The sequence below is a fragment of the Lepidochelys olivacea genome (assembly GCF_965140295.1).
Source record: "Lepidochelys olivacea isolate rLepOli2 genome assembly, chromosome: 20".
NCBI classification, from domain to species: Eukaryota; Metazoa; Chordata; order Testudines; family Cheloniidae; genus Lepidochelys; species Lepidochelys olivacea.
The window spans coordinates 13,893,490-13,914,085 of NC_140430.1; the positions used below are offsets into that span (position 1 = coordinate 13,893,490).

General features: G+C 57.1%; 2 protein-coding genes across 7 annotated transcripts; both read left to right on the forward strand.

Annotated features, from left to right (window-relative positions):
• Positions 1–2,006: 2,006 nt before the first annotated feature.
• Positions 2,007–10,292, forward strand: MYG1 (MYG1 exonuclease). Of its 2 annotated transcripts, none has more exons than XM_084610271.1 (7): positions 2,007–2,202; positions 4,161–4,273; positions 6,176–6,335; positions 7,708–7,857; positions 8,397–8,519; positions 9,319–9,500; positions 9,906–10,292. In XM_084610271.1, exons 1-7 carry the CDS (start codon positions 2,017–2,019, stop codon positions 10,090–10,092), a joined length of 1,101 nt encoding a protein of 366 aa, XP_084466397.1. In that variant the 5' UTR covers positions 2,007–2,016; the 3' UTR covers positions 10,093–10,292. The 2 variants fall into 2 exon arrangements, with proteins under 2 accessions (XP_084466397.1, XP_084466398.1); XM_084610272.1 differs by having other exon boundaries at positions 4,161–4,255.
• A 6,187-nt stretch (positions 10,293–16,479) lies between these two features.
• LOC311510657 (leucine-rich repeat-containing protein 3-like) lies at positions 16,480–20,234 on the forward strand. 5 transcript variants are annotated; one of them, XM_084610497.1, is made up of 3 exons: positions 16,480–16,638; positions 17,462–17,614; positions 18,061–20,234. In XM_084610497.1, the coding sequence occupies exons 1-3, from the start codon at positions 16,571–16,573 to the stop codon at positions 18,899–18,901; spliced, it is 1,062 nt and encodes a 353-aa protein (XP_084466623.1). In that variant the 5' UTR covers positions 16,480–16,570; the 3' UTR covers positions 18,902–20,234. The 5 variants fall into 5 exon arrangements, with proteins under 5 accessions (XP_084466623.1, XP_084466624.1, XP_084466626.1 ...); XM_084610500.1 differs by having other exon boundaries at positions 16,497–16,638; positions 17,441–17,614; XM_084610499.1 differs by lacking the exon at positions 16,480–16,638 and adding an exon at positions 16,886–16,995 and having other exon boundaries at positions 17,441–17,614.
• Positions 20,235–20,596: the final 362 nt, after the last annotated feature.

Consider the following 20,596-nt stretch of genomic DNA (forward strand, 5'->3'; position numbering starts at 1 on the left):
TCCACACAAGTTTAAATTGGTGCAACGACGAGGCCTTGCTCCCATAGCATGGTACCTAATTCTGCAACCTGCCCAAGCACTTGCTGGGTAAAGTACACCATGAATAAAAGGAGGCAGAATGTAACCAAATGGCTTTTACAGGGGTATGTAGCAAATTTGCCACAATGACTTTTGCTCAAACAGCGGAGAGTTGGATTGTCTTACTGCAAGTAATAGCTCGTTTTTCAGTTGCGTTTCATGAGCTCTGATATTGTTGCCCTCTTTTTTTTTTTTTTTTCCCCGAACTGATCAGCCAGTCAAAATTCAGGGCCCTACAGCTGTTCCAGTTGGCAGTAGAAATTGATGGAGCTGGTATTTTCTCTGATGCAGTCTTGTTTATTTATAGGGAATGTGTAAACTCCAGTTGTCCTTGGTTCCTCCTGCATTCGGAACAAGGGGAGCAGTTTCTTAGCCTCTTTAGCCAACAGACCCAAAAACATGCGCTCTAGTTTTCTCCAAGGTGTCACTGTGCTCACCAGCTACTGCTTGGCTTTCTTGTTTTTTACCTTTGCACCTCTTTCTGTTTTGGTCTTTTCTCAGTTTCTGTGTGTTCTGCTTGCTTGCTCTCTTCTGTGCATACTCTCGCGCTTTCACACACACTCAGCAAAAGTCCTGTGCCCTCCTGGGTAGGTTCACAACCTTTTGTACCTCTTCCTAAAAAAAACAAATATGTAACATCTACTGTCTGATTCTCTCACTAAGGCCTTGATTAAATGGGATTAAATTAAACTTGATTAAGTTGCAGGAGCGGGATCTCAGAAGTTACAAAAATCAGATACTCTTCTGTTGTCAACACTTCAAAAAGGATGTTGACAAATTGCAAGGAGTTCAGAGGAGAGCAACAAAAACGGGCTGGAAAACCTGCCTTGGAGCTTATTTAGTCTCTTACTTTATCCAATTTGCCTAAGCAGTGACTTGATCAGTCTACATGAGGAAGAGATTGGCAGTAGCAGAGAGCTCTTCAATCTAGCAGACAAAGGCATAATGAGATGCACTGGTTTGGAACTGAAGCAAGACAAGTTTAGACTAGACATAAGGTGTACCCCTTAAGTAGCAAGTAATTAGCCATTGGAACAAATTTACCTGCAGAAGTGGTGGATTCTCCATCAGTGAAGTCTTTAAATCAAGATTGGATGTCTTTCTAAAAGATGCTCTGGCTCAAACAGCCTGAGGCTCTCTGGCCTGTGTTATGCAGGTGACACTAAGTGATCATAAATGGTTCCTTCTGGTCTCAAAATCAGGGACCACACACACAAAAAAGCAAGCCTTATTCCTTGGAAACCCTGACTGCTGATCAGTGTTCATCCCATTGACCTCTAGGGGCCAGAGTTTCTAAGGAGCTGTGTGCACGCGAGCTGAGATTTTATGAAAATCTGCCCATTGCTGTCGCAAGGGGAGCTGCGGTGTCCTGAACCCTTTGGAGAACTTGGCCCTTATTTAAGTGCTCAAACAGCTGAGCTCTCTTAAATCTGGCGCTGACCTGGGGGTGCTAAACACTTAATATGTAGCAATTTTCCTCCCATTCCTTCAATTATTTTACTCTCAAATATTTATAATGGGCACCTAATACACTAATAATGACGTAGAGCAGACGAAATAGCCACGGGTGAGCGCAATTAACCCTTGGAACAATTTACCAAAGGTTGCCACGGATTCTCCATCACTGACCATGTTTAAAGCCAGAGGGGAAGTTTTTCTAACAGGTCGCCTCCAGGGAGTAGTGGGGGGGAGCTCTCTGGCCTGCCTTGTCCAGGCTGATGATCACAACGGTCCCTTCTTTCTAGCCTGGGACTCCATGAACCCAGGTCCGGGTCTCGGCTGCTTGAGAGGCTCCCACCGACCCACCCAGCGCCGGGGGCCAGCCGGGCTCACTCCGGGAGCACATGGCAGGTGAGGGCAGAGGCCGGGCAGGCAGTGGCTTCCCTTGGCCTTGGCGCGCATGCTCGGAGCGCTGCGGGGCATGCGCAGTGGCGGCGGATGGGGTTCGGGCTGCGCGCGGCCCGGCTGCGGCTGCTGCTCCGACCCCGACCCCGCCCCAGGCCGGGCCCCGGCCCCCAGCGGCCCCGTAGCGCCATGGCCCCGCGCATCGGCACCCACAGCGGCACCTTCCACTGCGACGAGGCGCTGGCCTGCTACCTGCTGCGGCTGCTGCCCCAGTACCGGGTGCGGGACCCCGCCGGGACCCTCCCCCAGCCCTGCCCCCCGGGACCTGGGATCCCCCCCAGAGACCCTCCCCCAGCCCTGCCCCCCCCCGGCTCCCCCCGGCCCGGGACCCCCCGGGACCTGGGATCCCCCCCAGAGACCCTCCCCCAGCCCTGCCCCCCCCGGCTCCCCCCGGCCCGGGACCCCCCGGGACCTGGGATCCCCCCCAGAGACCCTCCCCCAGCCCTACTCCCCCAGCTCCCTCCGGACCGGGACCCCCCTGCGACCTGGGATCCTGCCCCCCAGCGGGACCCCCCCAGCCCTGCACCCCCTCCAGCTCCCTCCAGACCGCCCCCCCCCCGGGATCTGAGATCCCGCCCCCCCAGGAATCCCCCAGCTCTGCCCCCCCCAGCTTCCTCCGGACTGGGATCCCGCCCTCCCCGGGAACTCCCCCAGCGCTGCCCCCCAGCTCCCTCCAGATCAGGACCTGGGATCCCGTCCAACCCCCTCCCAGCCCTGCCCCCACCAGCTCCCTCCGGACCGGGACCCCTCCAGCCCTGCCCCCTGGGATCCCACCCACCCCCACACAGCTCCCCCCAGGACCTCGGACATTCCCTGGGTCCCCCCAGCCCTGACCCCCGGGACCTGGGATCCCGTGACCCCCCAGCCCTGTCCCCCCCCAACTCTCTCCAGACCGGGACCCCCCCAGCCCTGCCCCCTGGGATCTCATCCAGCTCCCCCCAGGACCTGGGATCCCCATCCCTCGGGACCCTCCAGCCCTGACTCCCGGGACCTGGGATCCTACAACCCCTCAGCCCTGGACCACCACCCCCCCCCCACTCCCTCCGGACCGGGACCCCCCTGGGACATGGGATCCCGCCCCCCCCACCAGGACCCCCCCAGCTCCCTGGGATCCCACCCACCCCCACCCAGCTCCCCCCAGGACCTGGAATCCTGCTCCCCCACACCCTGCTTCCTCCACATCAGGACCCCCCTCCCCCCACCCCGGACCTGAGATCCACATCCCCTGGGGCCTCCCTGCCCTGCCCCCCTGGAACTAAGGCCCTCATTTCCCAATACACCTCCCCTCTTCCCCCCCCACCCCCCCGAAACTGAGACTCCTAGTCCCGAGCACTCCCCCAAGACAACCTTCTCCCTGGACCTTTCCCCAAAACCAAGACCCCACAACCACCCTCCCCCAGTCTGCCTTCCTGGGACCTGGGCCACCATCTGATACCACCCCCAGGAACTAAGAAGCCTGGGACACTCCTCCCTCCCCCCCCAAAAGAAAAAAAAAAACTGTTTCCACCCTGGGACCCCCACCTGGGAACTGGGACCTACACCGAAGTCTCCCTTCTGCCCACCAGGAGCTGGTACCCTTATCCCGCAGCCCCTTCCCCACCAGGAATTGGGACCCGCAACTGGGATACCAATCCTCCCATACACCCCAGGATCACCTATCCCTCGGGACTCCTGGCATCCCCACCTAAGACCACCGTACACCAGGACTTCCTCCTGAGAGCACGACCCCCATCCGGTACCCCTTCCCCTTCTCGTCGTCCTGGGATCCAACATTCCCGTCCCTTGACACCCCTCCATCCCCTCCTGCTGGCATTGGGGCATGCACCCCTCCCTTTCCCTTGGGATTCCCAGTCCCCTTTGCCCTGGGACCCGGCACCCCTCTTCTGGGACCTCAAACCCTGGACAGCTCTCTCCTTTTCCCAGAGCCTCCAGCTCCCCTCCCGGGCACTGCCCCCCATCCCTTCTGGAGGCTAGCACACCCTGGGACTACGGACAGGGATCCCTCCCATCATCTTTCCTGCCCCAGAAAGCCCCAGTTCCTTCCCCCTTGGGTGCCTCTGGCCACTGCTGAGTCCAAGCCCTGCCCCTGCTGATAAACACAGGGTGGAACTGAATTCACTCCCCTACTGAGCTGCCTTGTGGAGGGGAACCTTTCATTGTGTGCCCCCTCCCTCCAGGATGCGGAGATCGTCCGGACGCGGGAGCCCCAGCTGCTATCCAAGTGCGACGTGGTGGTAGACGTGGGTGGCGAGTACGACCCTCAGAAACACCGGTACGATCATCACCAGAGGTGAGAGCGGAAATGCACAGCCTCTGCCTGGCCCCTCCCACTGCAGGGGCTGAAAGCATGTTACAAAGGAAAGGGCAGGAGCATCATGCCTCCCTTTATAAATGGGGAGACTGAGGCACAGAGAGGGGGAGGGGAATTGGAGTGGACTAGCGGACAGGGCACTGGGCTGGGACTCAGGCCACCTGGGTTCTATTCCTGGCTCTGCCGCTGACCTTAGGCTTGTCCCTTCCATTCTCCGGGCCTCTTTTTCCCTCCCGCTCTGTCTGTGCAGCACCTAGCGCAGTGGGTCCCTGATCTCGACTCTCCTGGGATACAGGTAATTAGTGACTTGCCCAAGGTCCTACACCAAGCAACTTAGTAGAACCCAGGTGTCCTTACTTTCACTGGGTCATGGGGCCTGGGCCTGTCCCTCTAAGGGTGTATCTACACTGCATTGTAAACCCAGCCTCAGACTCGGGTTTGAGCCCAAACCCTCCTACCATCCACACACAGATCTGACTGACTCGGGCCAGGAAACCCTCTGGACCCGGTGTCAGGATATAGATATTCAGGCCCGTCTGTAAAGGCCTAGACTCTAAGAATGTAGGTGTATTCTTATCACGTGGCTCGTTCTAGAGGTATAAAAGAATCAAAATCACTGTCTGCCAGTGTAAGGGCCTTCTCTCACTGTGACAGTCTGACGCCCTGTGCTTAGGCTAAGGCCTTTGGCTAAGCAGCAGAGGCAGCCATAAGCTGGGAAGTGAACGGTCACATTGAAAGAAGGTGCTATTGGGCTGTTAGGAATACAATCCTGTCCTGATCATGCCAGTCGCCTCCAGAGAAAGGGAAGTGCCTAGAAGATGTAAAAGGAAACTTAGTTTGAGAGCATCCTGTTTGGCAAGAACTCACTTATCAATAGCTGGGATGTGAAATCCTCACTTCTGTATTGTTTTGTCATTATAGTTCCCACTTATTTATTTGCGTGGTCTCTGTCTGATTCTCTGATTGTTTCTGTCTGCTGTATAATTAATTTTGCTGGGTGTAAACTAATTAAGGTGGTGGGATATAATTGGTTACATGATCATGTTACAATATGTTAGGATTGGTTAGTTAAATTTCAGGAAAATGATTGGTTAAGGTATAGCTAAGCTGAGCTCAAGTTTTACTATATAGTCTGCATTCAATCAGGAAGTGTGGGAGGGGAGAATGGGGGGGAGGAGTTGGAATCATGTTTTGCTAAAGGGGGAAATGGGAACCGGGAATGGGGGAGGGGGAATTGGAATCATGTTTAGCTAAGGGCAGGAATGGGAACAGGGACACAGGTGTAAGGCTCTATGGTGTCAGAGCTGGGAAGGGGGACACTAAGGAAGGAAACTGGAATCATGCTTGCTGGAAGTTCATCCCAGTAAACACTGAATTGTTTGCACCTTTGGACTTCAGGTAATGTTGCTCTTTGTTCATGCGAGAAGGACTAGGGAAGTAAGTGGGTGAAGGAATAAACCCCCTAACACCCGGGTCCTAGGACCCAGCTCGGCAAGGGAAGGGAGGTCTGAGTTCAAGTCCCACCGAAATTGGATTCAAGCCCTGTCATTTTGCAGTGTGGACGCAGCTCCAGACGCAGACCTGAGTCAGAAGGGCTGCGTAGTGCTGTATGGATGGGTTAGCATGGCTCTGAGACCCAGGTCCAGCCATTGTACGCCCTGGTTTACAACGCAGTGTGGATCTCAAGCGCTAGCTTGGAAACACTGAGTCCACAAGCCTGGGTCCCCCGATCTGGGTTTACAGTGCAGTGTCGACGCACCCTAATGGGCTCAGGCAGTGGGCACAGCAATGGCTAGTATTTAAGTTATTTTGGTGTATAATACACTAAAGAAGGAGGGGTGGCCTCAGGAACTTGGGCTAATTCTTCCCTGCCTTTTGCAGGTCCTTTGCACAGTCCATGCACTGCCTGAGGCCCGACAAGCCCTGGAAAACCAAGCTGAGCAGTGCGGGGCTGGTGTATTTCCATTTTGGCTCCCAGATCCTGGCCAGTCTGTTGGGGCTGAAGGAGGAGGATCCTATAGTGCAAGCGCTGTACGATAAGGTAGGAAGTGGGGAGGCAGGGTGGGTGGGCACTAACCAGGGTGTCCCACGCTCCAGGGCTAAAAAGGCCTGTTTTCCTCCTTAGGAAAATCATAATCAGTACCCCTTTCTGGCCCCTCCTGTCTGAGGATCTCAAAGCACTTTGCAGACATGGATGCAGTGATCCTCACCAGCCTCCTGTGTGGTGGATTAGTATCCTTAGCCTTGTTTTATAGCTGGGGAAACTGAGGCACGGAGCAGGGACGTGTCTTGCCCAGGAATGGTGACTCGCCCGTAGAGGTGGGATTAGAACCCCAGCCCCTCCATCTCTGACCGTTAGACCCCATTCCCCTCCCAGACCTAGGAATGGAACCCAGGAGTCCTGGCGCCATCACCTTGCTCTAAAAGCTGGCTGATGCTCCCTTTGTAAAAAGTCCTCTTCTCCTGACCTTCCCCAGGAAACCCGCTTTTTTTAGACACACTCTCGCTGTCCATATTCACGGATTCCCACCATGATGTGGGCTTGGGGGGAGGGGGGGTGTTCATCCCAGCTGCACCCCAGTGACAGGGGAAGGCAGGTAGCTGCTGCCTTGTTCAGAAGCTGCAGGGACCAGTTCAGCTCCTGGTACAGGCTCGGCCTGTCCTAACTTGAAAAGCACCCATGGGACTTGGCAGGGGTTCAGAATTGCAGATGGGTAAGGATGCCCCATCCTTGCCTCTGCCCTGACGCGGGATGTCCCTGCTTTTGGGATAGAGGGGTCCCTGTGTTGCTGGGATCCCCCAGGAGGGGCTCTTGGGCCTGGCCTGCCTAGCAGCCATAGAGGGGTTGGATGGAATCTGGAGAATCTCTGCACAAGGTTTCCTGCTCACGCGTGCCCGGAGTTGCTGTGGTTTACGGTGGGTGCGCTGTCCTCCCAAGCCCAGCTCACATTTCTGTATAAACAGAGCTAAGGCGTAGCTAGGCTCATGGTCTCAGCCCCTCGGGGCAGGTCGTTTTCCTAGCAGCCCTTGCTGCTCCTTCTGCTGGTAGCTGGAAATGCAGAGTTTGTGGCCTCAGAAGGCCAAGCTGGGTCCTTTTCTGCATCATGCATCTTGGCGGCCGACAAAGGATCCGCAGGGGGAGCCGGGCTGGCAATTCTGCCTGAGCCAAAGCAGACTCTGGCTTGGTCTGGGTACCTGCAGGGCTGGCGAGAGTTAACCCTCTTTGTGGCACTGAAGCCAGCAGGTCACCGTGGCCGCTGACTCAGATGGGCCCGTTTTTAGGGCCTCTGATCTGCTCGTGACCTGCCTGAATCCGCCACGAGGCTCCATCGGGAGGTGGGCAGGCCAAGGAGCCCCCGTGGCCCCCCCCCCCCCCCGGACCTGTTTTATCCTCTCCTCTGCCCCCATCCCAGCTGTACGAGAACTTTGTGGAGGAGATCGACGCCATCGACAACGGCATCGCCCAGTGGGACGGGGAGCCTCGCTACGCCATGACCACCAACCTCAGCACCAGGGTGGCCAACCTCAACCCCCGCTGGAATGACACGGACCAGGACACGGAGGTGGGCACGTGGGGGCGGGCGGAGGGGAAAGCACAGGTACCAAGTGGGCTGCACCATGGAAACACGGAGGGGAGCATAGACTTAGATAGGGGGTGGGCTGTACCATAGGCGCCGACCTCCTATCTATCTATCTATCTATCTGACCCTACCTCCTATCTATCTGTGGGTGCTCCGGGGCTCAAGCACCCCTGGGGAAAAGAATTGTGGGTGTTCAGCACCCACCAACCACAGCTGTTCAGCGGGGAGAGGGAGGGCAGAGAGCAGCAGGCGGGCGGGGCCTCGGGGGAGAGGGTGGAGCAGGGGTGGGAAGAGTCAGGGGAGGGGGTGGAGTGGGGTAGGGAAGAGGCTGGGAGCGGGGCCTCGGGAGGGGGTGGAGCAGGGGCGGGAAGAGGCAGGGGGCGGGGCTTTGGAGGAAGGGGCAGAGTGGGGCGAGGCCTCTGGGTGGAGCGGGGATGGAGCCTCCCACAGGGAAAAATTAAAGTCAGTGCCTATGGGCTGGGGAAGGAGCAGCTAACGTCCCTGGTTTGTTTCTCCTCCAGGCCGGGTTCAAGAAGGCGATGGAACTGGTGGGCCAGGAGTTCCTGGACCGTCTCAATTACTACCACCACTCATGGCTGCCGGCTCGCGTGCTGGTGGAGGAAGCCATTCAGAAGCGCTTCAAGGTATCTTCAAGCACGCAGGGGTTCTTGGTCTGGGGTCTGCGACCAGCCCTGGCCTCCCCACGTGGGGATTCTCAAGTTCGGGGGATCCTGGGGTGGCAGAGGCTGATCAATGTCCTGTTGGCTGTATGCTGGGCTGGGGTGTTGAGCCTAGATTTGGTTGACGGGCTTGGCCCAGTGCCCAGCTTGGGTTTCCAAGGATAATTCATACCCCTTCCAAGGATCTCCAAGCACGTGATGTCCACTGAGGTTGATGCCCACCAAAGAGAGAGAGAGAGACACACACACACACAATAAATTTCCACTCTGCAGAAGTGGGGCAGCAGCCTACCTGAGGCCACGCAGTGAGCTGGGAATAGAACCCAGGAGTCCTGACCCCCAGCATGTCCCCTGCCTGCGTTTCTCTGGTCACTGAACATGCCTGGCAGCTATTCCCACCGGCTACTCCAGGGGCTCTGCTTTTACGGGCAGGTGGGTTTCTTTCGACCCCAACTCCCTCCCTGGGGCAGTGACAGGGCCGCATTGGGCCAGGCACTGCACAGACACACAGTCAGGGACTGTGCCTGAGCTTCCCCGAGTCAGGGACTTGCCCAGAGAGCTGAGACTCTAGACACTGGTGGGGAAACGGAGGCACAGAGAGAGGAAGTGACTTGCCCAAGATCACTCAACAGATCAGTGGCAGAGCTAGGAATAGTCCCAGCCCAGGGCACAAATCCATTGTGGTCGTAATGGCCCAGCATCCCGGGAGCTCTTATCTGCTCCCCTCCCTTCCTGAGTCCCATGTCTCCCTCTCCCCTGTCAGGTGGACCCCAGTGGCGAGATCCTAGTGTTCTCCCAGGGCGGCTGCCCCTGGAAGGAGCATCTCTTCAGCCTGGAGTCGGAGCTGGGGGTGGAGAAACCCATCAAGTTCGTCCTGTACGCAGATCAGAGCGGCCAGTGGCGAGTGCAGTGCGTCCCTGCCGGGCTCCACACCTTCCAGAACCGGTGAGACCCTCAGCCCCCAGAGCCCCACCCCCAATCTTTTCCTGCATGCCCCCGCCCCCAGCAATGGGGTGAGGGAGAGACAAGCCACTGCCTCTGTGAGGGGAAGGGAGCGGGGGTTGGGAGTGGAAGCCCCGAAACGACATAATTGTACGAGCACAAACACTGTGTAAACTAGGCCCAAGTGGGGCTTGCTTGGGTTCATCTTAAACCTGCTCCTAATGTAAACGGAAATCAGAGCGCTTGTGTGTCTTGGGTATTTCACACTATTTCTGGGTACAGACAAGCTCGGTGTCTGAGCTGGGTCGGGTGAGAGTGCCAGGGAGGTCGAGAGCCTTTGGACGCGCCTCAAGTGCTCTGAGCTCAGCCACGCTTCTTTCCTCCTTGCTCGGTTTCTCTCCTGGCCAGGCTGTCCCTGCCGGAGGAGTGGCGCGGAGTCCGGGACGAGGCGCTTTCCCAGCTCAGCGGCATCCCGGGCTGCGTTTTCGTGCACGCCAGCGGCTTCATCGGAGGCAACCGGACCCAGGAAGGCGCGCTGCGAATGGCGCAGAGCACGCTGGCTCAACAGACCGGCTCTGACGCACCAAGCAGCTGATTGCCACCAGACTGTCCCCACAGAGCTGGCCTTCTGGGTCCCGCAAGCTCGTCCAGGTCGTGCCGTGAGGAGAGCAGTGGGAGCTCTCGAACTGGGCCCTGGCCAGCAGAAACCCCTGGAGGATGGAGGCCGGGTGGCCACGGAATCACAGCGAGGATTGGAAAATGCTGGAAGTGGAACAATAAAGGATTGTGGATGGACCTGTCCGCGTTGGGTCTGTCTGTCGCGCGGCTAGGCCATGACGTAAATCAGGTCGGCCATGCTGGTCCCAGCCCTGTAGTATACTTGTGCTGTGCATCTGTGCTGGGTTGCATCAATTGTGGTGCGCCAGGTAAACAAAGCGACACCAGCTGTGACGTTCCCTGGGGCGCAATCTGGACTGATGGACAATTCTCCAGCCTGGGGTGCCCACATGCAGCCTCCAGCATGTACATCACTCCCACCTACGCTGTCTGAGTGCTACAGCCAGCCGCTCCTGACTTACACTGCAGAGAAACTCCCAGTCCCAGATTTGCCCCCAGAAACATGAGTCATGTACTGCCCAGCTCTCTCCTGGACAATACAACCTCATATAAAGTCTGCCATTTTATTAACCTAACTTAACAAGCTAAATGAATTCAAAGCACAGGTCTCTCTTACACAGTGCTTCAGCAGTCTTATTGGCTGAACTTTCAGACAGGATCCCTCCCTTAGTCCAAAGCTGTTTCTTTGTTCCTCAGGTGTTGTGGCTGCCGTGGGGAGAGATGAAGGGAGAGAGATCTTGGGGCCTCTGTTCCGCATTCTTACACCTTTTCCGCCTCTTTGAGAATCATCTCCAGCTGGGGTACAGGAGACAAAATCTGTGAGGATGGGAACCTCCAGCTGTTTCTTTGCCAACGAGTAAATTTCTCGCTCACACCCTTTTTTCTGCCAAAGAATGGCCCTTGTCCAGGTGATGGCCCATTTGATTTTGCTGACACCTGGCTTAGGGGTCAGTTTGCCTTTTGTCTCTGAGGAACTGGTTTGTGGCTGCTTCCCCAGATTTGGAACATGTCTCAGTAATATCATACAATAGAATCTTATAATTTTATATGCAATGTTGCCACACATTTTATCAGGACAATAATGATCAGCAAATTATGAGTTTTCAGATGATACCTTGCAAGGCATAGTTTGCTCAAAATTTATCATAGTCTTGAAAAAGGGTGCTCTGGGGTACAGACTGTCATACACCCTGCCGTTCTAACCAGGCAATGCATTCTGCCTCTGATCTCTTTGGCATTTCATCCCAGTAAACTTCCTCATGTCTTGGCTGGGGGGAGGTCAGTCCAGCACTGGCAGCAGAGGTGCTTCAGTCACTGCCCTAGAGTTTAGTACTTGTCTGGCAGGGGCCTGAGCCCCACCTTTCACCAGAGCTTTTGGGGTTGCCCACTCTGGATCCAGGTCTGAACTTGCTCAAAGAGTTCCTCCAGAGCCAGCCGCATCTTTCCCTGTAAAAATCCCCCAGCTGCCGTTTCGCCAAGGTGCAGGGTAACGTCTCCCAGAGTCTCTAAGCCACTTACAAAGTCTGTCTAGTGCTTTTGGAATTTGTCCCCATCAGCCTTTGGAGCCACCGCAAACTCCCAGCCCCTTCCCCTTGGCTATCTCTCGCTCTCTAATTGCAGCCTGCAACTACTTAAACTTTGCCACCATAGGCCTGGTTGCTGGAGCTTTGATCTGCTCCAGAGGGATGTGGGGCAAGTTCCTGTCAGGCAGGAGGGTCTTTGTGTTTATGCGGGGAGGCCATCCTTTGCATCTCTCTTTCATGCTGTGAGGGACTGGGGAAGGCGCTTCAGTCTTCTGTTTCTATTTCTGGGCTGGCTACTGCTGAGATCAGGGCCCATCTTATACTGGGTGCTGCACAGCCAGAATGAGTTGCTCCCTATCCCAACAAGCACCGAGGAACAGCTGAGAGGTGTGAGGGGAAACTGAGGCACGGAGCAGGGAAAAGTCACTTGCCCAAGGTCACACAGTGACAAAGCTGGGGATAGACCCCAGTCCTGTTCTCTAGCCACTAGGTCACACTGCCTTCGCCAGGGTTTCAATGGAGGTGAGAGAGCTGGAACTAGCTTGTCCCGGGAGCGCAGTTCCCAGCAGCTCCCCCGGGAACAACGGAGAATCTCCCCCACCTCCCCAGTTCCTAATGGGAATCCCCCCTCCCTGCAGTGAGAACAATGAGGAGCAGTGGGGGCTTTCAGAGCCTGTGAGATCATCCAGCTCCCCCTACCCCACCATGCACCCCTCTCCAGGCCCCAGCACCTCTGGCTAAACCTGCACAAAGCAGGGGGCGGGGGTGGGGGTGGGTTCTCTACATCCCTGCCCGGAGGTGGGGCAGCTTGTGCCTACTCCAGTCTTGTCCCCCCAGTGTGGGCCGAGGCATGTGGCTTTGGGCTTGTTTTGCCTGCTGCAGATCTGTGCCGGGTGCTGTTCTAAGGAAAGCTGAAATCTGGCATGGGGAAATGACCCAAGGACCTGCCCTCCCCCACTCCCTGGGCTGGGACCCTAAAATGCTCCCACCACCCCTTGAGACTTCTCTGTCCCATGGACCCCCCTCCACTGCTCCCTGGCATCCCCTTGCCCCCATCCTCCGGTAACTAACCTGCCCCTCCCCCATTCTCCCTAGCAGCCCTTGGGGTAAGCAGGAGGTCCCCAGTCATGGACATAGATGCTATAAACCAAAGCTATTGGGGGCCTGACCCCTCCCCCGGAAGGAGCTGGGGGGGCCGCTCTAAATGGCGCTCTCAGGGGAATGTCCTTTGACCCTAGCCAGGCCCCCACACCTTGGAAGCTGCCAGCGTGTCCCAGAAGGATCTGGGGATGTGATGAGAGGGCAGCATTTGTCCCACTGGGGGGGAATGAATGGGGGGAGGTGTTGGGGCATGGGGAGGGGGACCTTGGGGAGTCTTGTGGGGTGGCAAGTGGGGACTGGATGTGGGGGCATGTATGGATGTGTGGGGTGCCAGTGATTGGGCGAATGCGTGTATGGAGGGGCTGGGAGACGGGGAATGGGGGAAGCTTGGGGGGGTTGAAGGGGAGTGGCGGTGTTGGAGTGTGGCGTGTCGAGCTGGGGGAGGTGTCAGAGAAAGGGGGTTGCATGTGGGGGGAGTATTTCATAGATTCCAAGACCAGACGGGACCGCCTAGCCTGTCCTCCTGTGTAACACAAACCAGAGAACTGCCCCAGACTAATTCCTAGGGCATCTCTTTTATAAAAACATCCCATCTTGATTTTAAAATTGCAAGTGATGGCGAATCCACCACCACCCTTGGTAAATTGTTCCAATGGTTAATTACTCTCTCTGTTAAAAAGTTATACTTTATTGCCATCTGAATATGTCTAGCTTCAACTTCCAGCCACTGGAGTGGGTTAGACCTTTCTGTACTAGATTGACACTCCCATTAGTAAATATTTGTTCCCCGTGTACGTACCTAGAGCCTGTGATCAAGTCACCCTTTAACCATCTCTTTGTTAAGCAGCAGAAATTGAGCACCTTGAGTCTATCACTATAAGGCAGGTTTTCTAATCCTTTAATCATTCTCAGGACTCTTCTTTGACCTCTTCCCAATCTCCTCAACAGTCTTCAATCGGGGGCACCAGAAATGGACTCTCTATTCCAGCAGCGATTGCACTTCAAAGGCATATAACCTTGCTCTTCTGACTCGAGATTGCACTGAGAGCCCCCTGTTCATCTGATTATCCACCAGCAGCCCCAAATCTTTTTTGGAGTTGCTCCTTCCCAGGATCGAGCCCCCCATCCTGTAAGTGTGGCCAGCATTCTTTTTTCCTAGATGTAATCAGTTCCATTTAGCCCTATGAAAACACATTGTTTGCCTGGGCCCAATCTACCAAGCGATCCAGCTCGCTCTGTATCAGTGACCAATCCGCTTCTTTATTTACTGCTCCCCAATTTTTGTGTCATCTGTGAACTTTATCAGAGATGAGTTTAGGTCATTCATAAACATTTTAAATAGTGTAGGGCCAAGAACCCATCCCTGCAGGACCCCACTGGAAACAGACCCGTTCAATGATCCCCCATTTACAATTACATTGTGAGACCTGTCACTTAGCCAGCTTTTAATGCGGTCAATGGGTGCCATGTTAATTTTATATCTTTCTACTTTTTAATCAAAATGTCGTGTGGTACCAAGTCAAACACCTTACAGACGTCTCAGCACATTACATCGACGCTATTACCTCTATCAGCCAAACTTGTGATCTCATAAAAAAAAAAAAGATATCAAGGTAGTTTGATAGGATCTATTTTCCATAAACCCATGTTGATTGGCATTAATTATAAGACACCCCTCCCCCTTTTAATTCTTTATCAATCCAGTCCCATATCAGCTGCTCCATATCATGCCCACTATCGGTCAGACTAACAGTATTATAGTTACCCAGGACATCCCATTTTACCCTTTTTAAAAATTGACACATTAGCTTTCTTTCAGTCTTCTGGAACTTCCCCAATGTTAATGTCCAGCACTGCTCCTCAGCCAGCTCTTTTAAAACTCTTGGATTCAAGTTATTTGAGCCTGCTGATTTAAAAATGTTCTGACTCTAATAGCTGCTGTTTAACATCCTCCAGTGGCACTAGTGGAATGGAAAGAGTGTTGGGTAATATGACTAAATCATTTCCCCCCAATACAGAACAGAAATATTTATTGAACACATCTGCCTTGTCTGCATTATTGACAATCCTACTATTTCCATCTAGTAATGGACCAATACCAACCCGAGTAGAGGGAGGGAGGGAGTATGGGTGGGGGGTGTCAGAGGGAGGGAGGGCAGTGTGGGGGATGGGGCGGGGGGGTGTTTGGGCACGTTGGAGAGGGCAGTGTGTGTGTGGGTGTCAGAGGGAGGGCAGTGGGGGTGAAGGGATGTTGGGGGAAGGGTGGTATGTCTGGGGGGGTGTCAGTGGGCTGTGGGGGAAGATTGGAAGGGGTGGGGGAGGGAGTGTAGGGGGAACAGCAGTGTGTATGGGGGTGTCAGTGGGAGGGGGTGTGTGTGTGGGTATGGAGGGAGTGTAAAAAGGAGGCGGTGTGTCTGGGGGGTTAGATGGAGGGTTGTGGAGGGAATGGGGGGTTGGGGGAAGGGCAATGCCTAGGGGTTGGGAGAAAGAGGGAGTGAGGGGTGTCAGAGGGAGGCAGTATATGGGAGTATTGGGGACTGGGAGGGAAGGCAATATGTATCTGGGGGGCTGAAGTCAGGAAGTGTGGATGGGGTGGTTGGGAGAAGGGGGTGTTGAGGAAGAGCAGTGTGTCTGGGGAGCTGGAGGCAGGGCTGTGGGGAGGGTGGGGGGCAGAGTTGTGGGGGATATTGGGGATGTTGGCAGCAGGGCTGTGGGGGAGTGTTGGAGGCAGCCTGGTTGTGGGGAAGGAGGCACTGGGTGAAGGGCTCTGTGGGGGGGAAGGAGTTGGGGGCTCCGGTGGGGGGCTGGAGGCAGGGGAGGGGGCCGGGCTCGGGGGGGGGCAGGGGAGGGAGGCTGGAGGAAGGGGGGGCCGGGCTCGGGGGGGGCAGCGGAGGGAGGCTGGAGGAAGGGGGGGCCGGGCTCGGGGCAGGGGAGGGGCTGGAGGCAGGGCTCTGATGGGGGGGCTGGAGGCAGGGGAGGGAGGCTGGAGGAAGGGGGGGCCGGGCTCGGGGCAGGGGAGTGGCTGGAGGCAGGGGAGGGGGCCGGGCTCTGGGGGGGGCAGAGGAGGGAGGCTGGAGGAAGGGGGGGCAGGGGAGGAGGCAGGGCTCGGGGGGGGGCAGCGGAGGGAGGCTGGAGGAAGGGGGGGCCGGGCTCAGGGGAGGGGAGGGGCTGGAGGCAGGTGAGGGGGCCGGGCTCTGGTGGGGGGCTGGAAGCAGGGGAGGGGGCCGGGCTCTGGAGGAGGGGGCTGGAGGCCGGGCTCTGGTGAGGGGCTGGAGGCAGTGGAGGGGGCCGGGCTCTGGTGGGGGGCTGGAGGCAGGGGAGGGGGCCGGGCTCTGGAGGAGGGGGCTGGAGGCAGGGCTCTGGTGGGGGGCTGGAGGCAGGGGAGGGGGCCGGGCTCTGGAGGAGGGGGCTGGAGGCAGGGCTCTGGTGGGGGGTTGGAGGCAGGGGAGGGGGCCGGGCTCTGGGGGGGGGCAGAGGAGGGAGGCTGGAGGAAGGGGGGGCAGGGGAGGAGGCAGGGCTCGTGGGGGGCAGCGGAGGGAGGCTGGAGGAAGGGGGGGCCGGGCTCAGGGCAGGGGAGGGGCTGGAGGCAGGGGAGGGGGCCGGGCTCTGGAGGAGGGGGCTGGAGGCCAGGCTCTGGTGGGGGGCTGGAGGCAGGGGAGGGGCTGGAGGCAGGGGAGGGGGCCGGCTCTGCGGGGGGTGTGGGGGGGGGCTGGGCTCGGGGCCCGCAGCTCTGACGCACGGTGCCGGCTGGCGGGGCTGGCTCTGCCGCAGGCAGCGGCCGGTCCCGCCGGGGAAGTTGGCAGGCGCGGGCTGGCGGGGCCGGGCTGGCGGATGCCCAGGGCTGGGGCTGGCCCGGAGCCCGAACGAGGAGCCCGGGGCCCGGAACAGCCCCCATCCCGGTGGGTGCATTTACCGGCCCCGGGGGGTGATAGCGGCCCCGGGGGATGCTCGGCCCCAGGGCTCCAGGCAGGATCGCGGGGGGAGCCCCGGGAGGACAGAGCCGGGTTCGTGCAGCGCCGGGCACAGCAGCTCCTGAGCCCCCCCCAGCCCTCCAGCCAGTGATGAACAAGGCGGGGCGGGGGTCGCTGCCGGATTGGGCGGGGCAGCCAGGGGCTCAAGGGTAAGGGGTGGGGGGCAGGAGAAGTAAACAGGGTTAGCACCCTAGGGTGCTCCTGGCGGGGTTTAGTTCTTCAGGCACCTGCTGCGCGCACACACCCCCGGCTACCGCTGGAGTCGGGGGGAGCAGATGCAGCCAGGTATTTTTGTTTGAATTGCTTCCTTTGTTGTTATCCTGGGTAGAGTGGGCCCCACCCAGTCTCTGCTCTAACCACTAGACCCGACCCCCTTCCCCAGCTGGGAATAGAACCCAGGAGTCCTGACTCCCAGTTCCCCTGCTGTATCTAACCTAGTGGTTTTCTGGTGACCCAGTTAAAGAAAATCGTTGATGTCTGTGACCCAAAGGAGCTGGGGATGAGGAGTTTGGGGTGTGGGAGGGGGCCAGGGCTCTGGCTGGGGGTGCAGGCTCTGCAGTGGGGCCAGGGATGAGGGGTTTGGGGTGCAGGAGAGGGCTCTGGGCTTGGGGGGGGTCTCAGGGCTGGGATAGAGGGCTGGGGTGCGGGAGGGCGGGGGGGGGGGGGTGTAGGCTCCGGGCAGCACTTACCTCAGGCGGCTTCCAGAAATAGTGGCATGTCCCCCCTCTAGTTCCTAGGCTCTTGCCCACAGGCACCACCCCTCCAGCTCTCATTGGCTGGGAACCGGTGAGGAGTGCGGAGCCGGTGCTTGGGATGGGGGCAGCACGCAGAGCCCCGTGGCCCTCCACCTAGGAGCCGGACCTGCTGCTGGCTGCGTCTGGGGCACAGCGCGGTGTCAGAACAGGTAGGCACTAGCCGGCCTTAGCCGGGCAGCGCCGCTGACGGGACTTTTAACCACTCGGTTGGCGGTGCTGACCAGAGCCACTGCGACCCACTGGTCTAACCCACTAGACCCACTTCCCTGCCAGCAGTAGGAGTCCTGCCTCTGAATTCCACCCTGCTCTAACCACTAGACTGCACCTCCTCCCCAAAGCTGGGATAGAATCCAGGAGTCCTGATTCCCAGCCCCCCTGCTCTAGCTAACCCACTAGACCACACTTCCCTCGCAGCTCTAGGGCTAGAACCCAGGAGTCCTGACTTAGCTCCCTGCTCTGACCACTAATCCTGTGCCCCCTCTTGCTCTGCAGCCTGCCCGGATAGTGGCCTGTCCACACACACGCACGTGCCAGCATCTTACCGCCCCACCTCCCAGCGCTCTTTACATCCAGGGGCTTGTCTCTTGCTTTCCAGACGGGGTGGCCAGCCTGCATCCCAGGGGCTCTTTCCCTGCTGTGAGGGTCCTGGAGAGCCAAGAAGAGGCAGGGGGAGCTATGCAGAAATGCCAGTGCTGCCCTGGCTCCTCCTCGTGGTTCTCTGCCGCTGTGGCGGCCTGGCATGTCCTGAGGGCTGCCGCTGCCCGCTGGAGAGCAGGGTAGTGAGCTGCACCCATGGGCAGCTGCGGGAGATCCCCCAGGGCATCCCCCGCGACACCCGCGTGCTCTACCTGGACTCCAACGAGATCACCGGCCTCCCGGATGGTGCCTTGCGGGAGCTGCGCCAGCTGCGGGAACTCTACCTCTCTGACAACCTGATCGAGAACATCTCCCTAGCCGCCTTCGGGGAGCTGGGCAGCCGTTTGCAGCTGCTGGACCTCTCCAATAACCGGCTCCGGCAGCTGGGCCCCGCCGAGGCTGCCTCTGCCCTGCGGGCCAAGATGCGCCTCTACGGCAACCCGTGGCACTGCGGCTGCTCCCTGCAGAAGCTGCTGGAGGCCCTGCCCCTGGAGGCCGAGACCCTGGAGGACGTGGTGTGTGCCAGCGCGGCCCGGGAGGAGTACGCCGGCCAGCCCTTCGCCCTCCTGCTCAACACCGGCATCGACTTCTGCAGCGTCCAGCAGAGGACCACGGACGTGGCCATGCTGGTCACCATGTTCTGCTGGTTTACAGTGCTCATCGCCTACGTGCTCTACTACGTTCAGCGGAACCAGGCCGAAACCCGCAGGCACCTGGAGTATCTCAAGTCCCTGCCCATCAAGCAGCCGAGTCCAGAGGAGGAGGAGATGGAGGAAGACACGCTCAGTACCATCCTCTGACCCCGCATCTTTGCGGTGGGTGGGAGCTGTATTTAAAAGGGGAAGGTTTTGACTTTGAACCACGATGGCTGAGAAACCCATACAGAGTATGCTGGGAGGATTAGAGAGGAAGGTTGGCCTTGTGGTGGTTGGGCCAGGAGAGACCTGGGTTCAATTTCTTATTCTGCCACAGACTTCCTGGGCAAGTCACTTAGCGTCTGTGTGCCTCAGTTCCCCCATCTGTACCTTAAGTCTTGTCTACATGGGGAAGTTGTTCCAGAATAAAGTAGGGCATGAATCTGAAGCACAGCAGCTGTGCTGGACCAAAAGTGTCCACATGGGGAGTTTTCTGGACTAGCTTATTCTGCAGTAGCTATTCCAGTCAATTTCCCCATGTAGACAAGGCCTACGGCAAGTAGGGTTGAAGGCTAGCTAAGCCCTAGAGCTCAAAACATAATCGCTAATGAGGAATCATCAATGCATGGGGAGTGTTTCCAACCAAGATCAGTTCTTGGCTCAATGCCATTCACTATTCAGCCATTGGGCAGGAAATGGGGAATCACTGCCAATAAAGTTTGCAGGTTGTTAAATCATGATGAAGACAGGACAGTGAGAGACAGCAATGAAGATAACCTGGGCACCTTTCACACCTGGCTGAATGCCTGGTCTGACATATTTCAGAGTAGCAGCCGTGTTAGTCTGTATTCGCAAAAAGAAAAGGAGGACTTGTGGCACCTTAGAGACTAACCAATTTATTAGAGCATAAGCTTTCGTGAAGAAGATAGGTGTCACCGGCTGCGTCCTGGGAATAAGAGTCTGAAAAGGGTGTGGGGAGCTCATGGTGGAAACCAGCTAAACATGAGCTCCCGATGCGGTGCGGTGGCTGAGGAGACATCCATAGTCCTTGGATGTACAAAGCAGGGGAGATGGAGTAGGAAGGTGGTATTATCTCGGTGCATAGCATTGGCCAGGGCATTACTGGATACTGTGTCCAGTCCTGGCGTCCACTCTTCAAAGAGGAGGATGGAAAAAATGGTGATTCAGACAAGAGCTGCAAGAATGATTCAAGTTCTGGAAAACCTGCCTCGGAGCAAGAGGCTGATGGAGCTCAATTTATTTAGCTTATTATTCAAGAGGTGAAGAAGCACCTGCAGGGGGGTGGAAATGTTCAGAACTAGGAGGTTAATTTTAAACTGCAAAATCCTTTATTTAGGCACCAAAGTAAAGGTCCTGATTTTCAAAAGGAAGGGCTGGGAAGGGAGCTGCGAGTTACTAGCACAGACAACTGTGTTCTTCCTGCTGAATTGTAGCTGGTTTTTAAAACTCAGACTGAATAAACTCCAAACTCCGCGTTCTTCTTCGAGTGCGTGTTCATGTCAATTGCAATCAGGTGTATGCGCGTGCATGGTAGCCGGAAGATTTTTCACCGAGCAGCATCCGTCGGGTCGGTCTGGGCACCCCCTGGAGTTGTGCCTTCATGGCGCTCGATATAGAACCCTGTCCCCCCCAACCCCCCCTTCAGTTCCTTCTTGCCGCCAGTGACGGAGGCTGGAACTTCCCGTAGCCCTTGCTTTAGCAAGCATCTTCAGCAGTTCTTTGTATATAGTTTATCTCAGTAGTTTTAGTTAGTAGCTAGTGATTAGAGTTGTTAGGGGTCCCTCCGCCCCTTTTGACTCCCCAGAGCCGTGGTATGCTGCGGTCCCCAGGGTTTAAAAA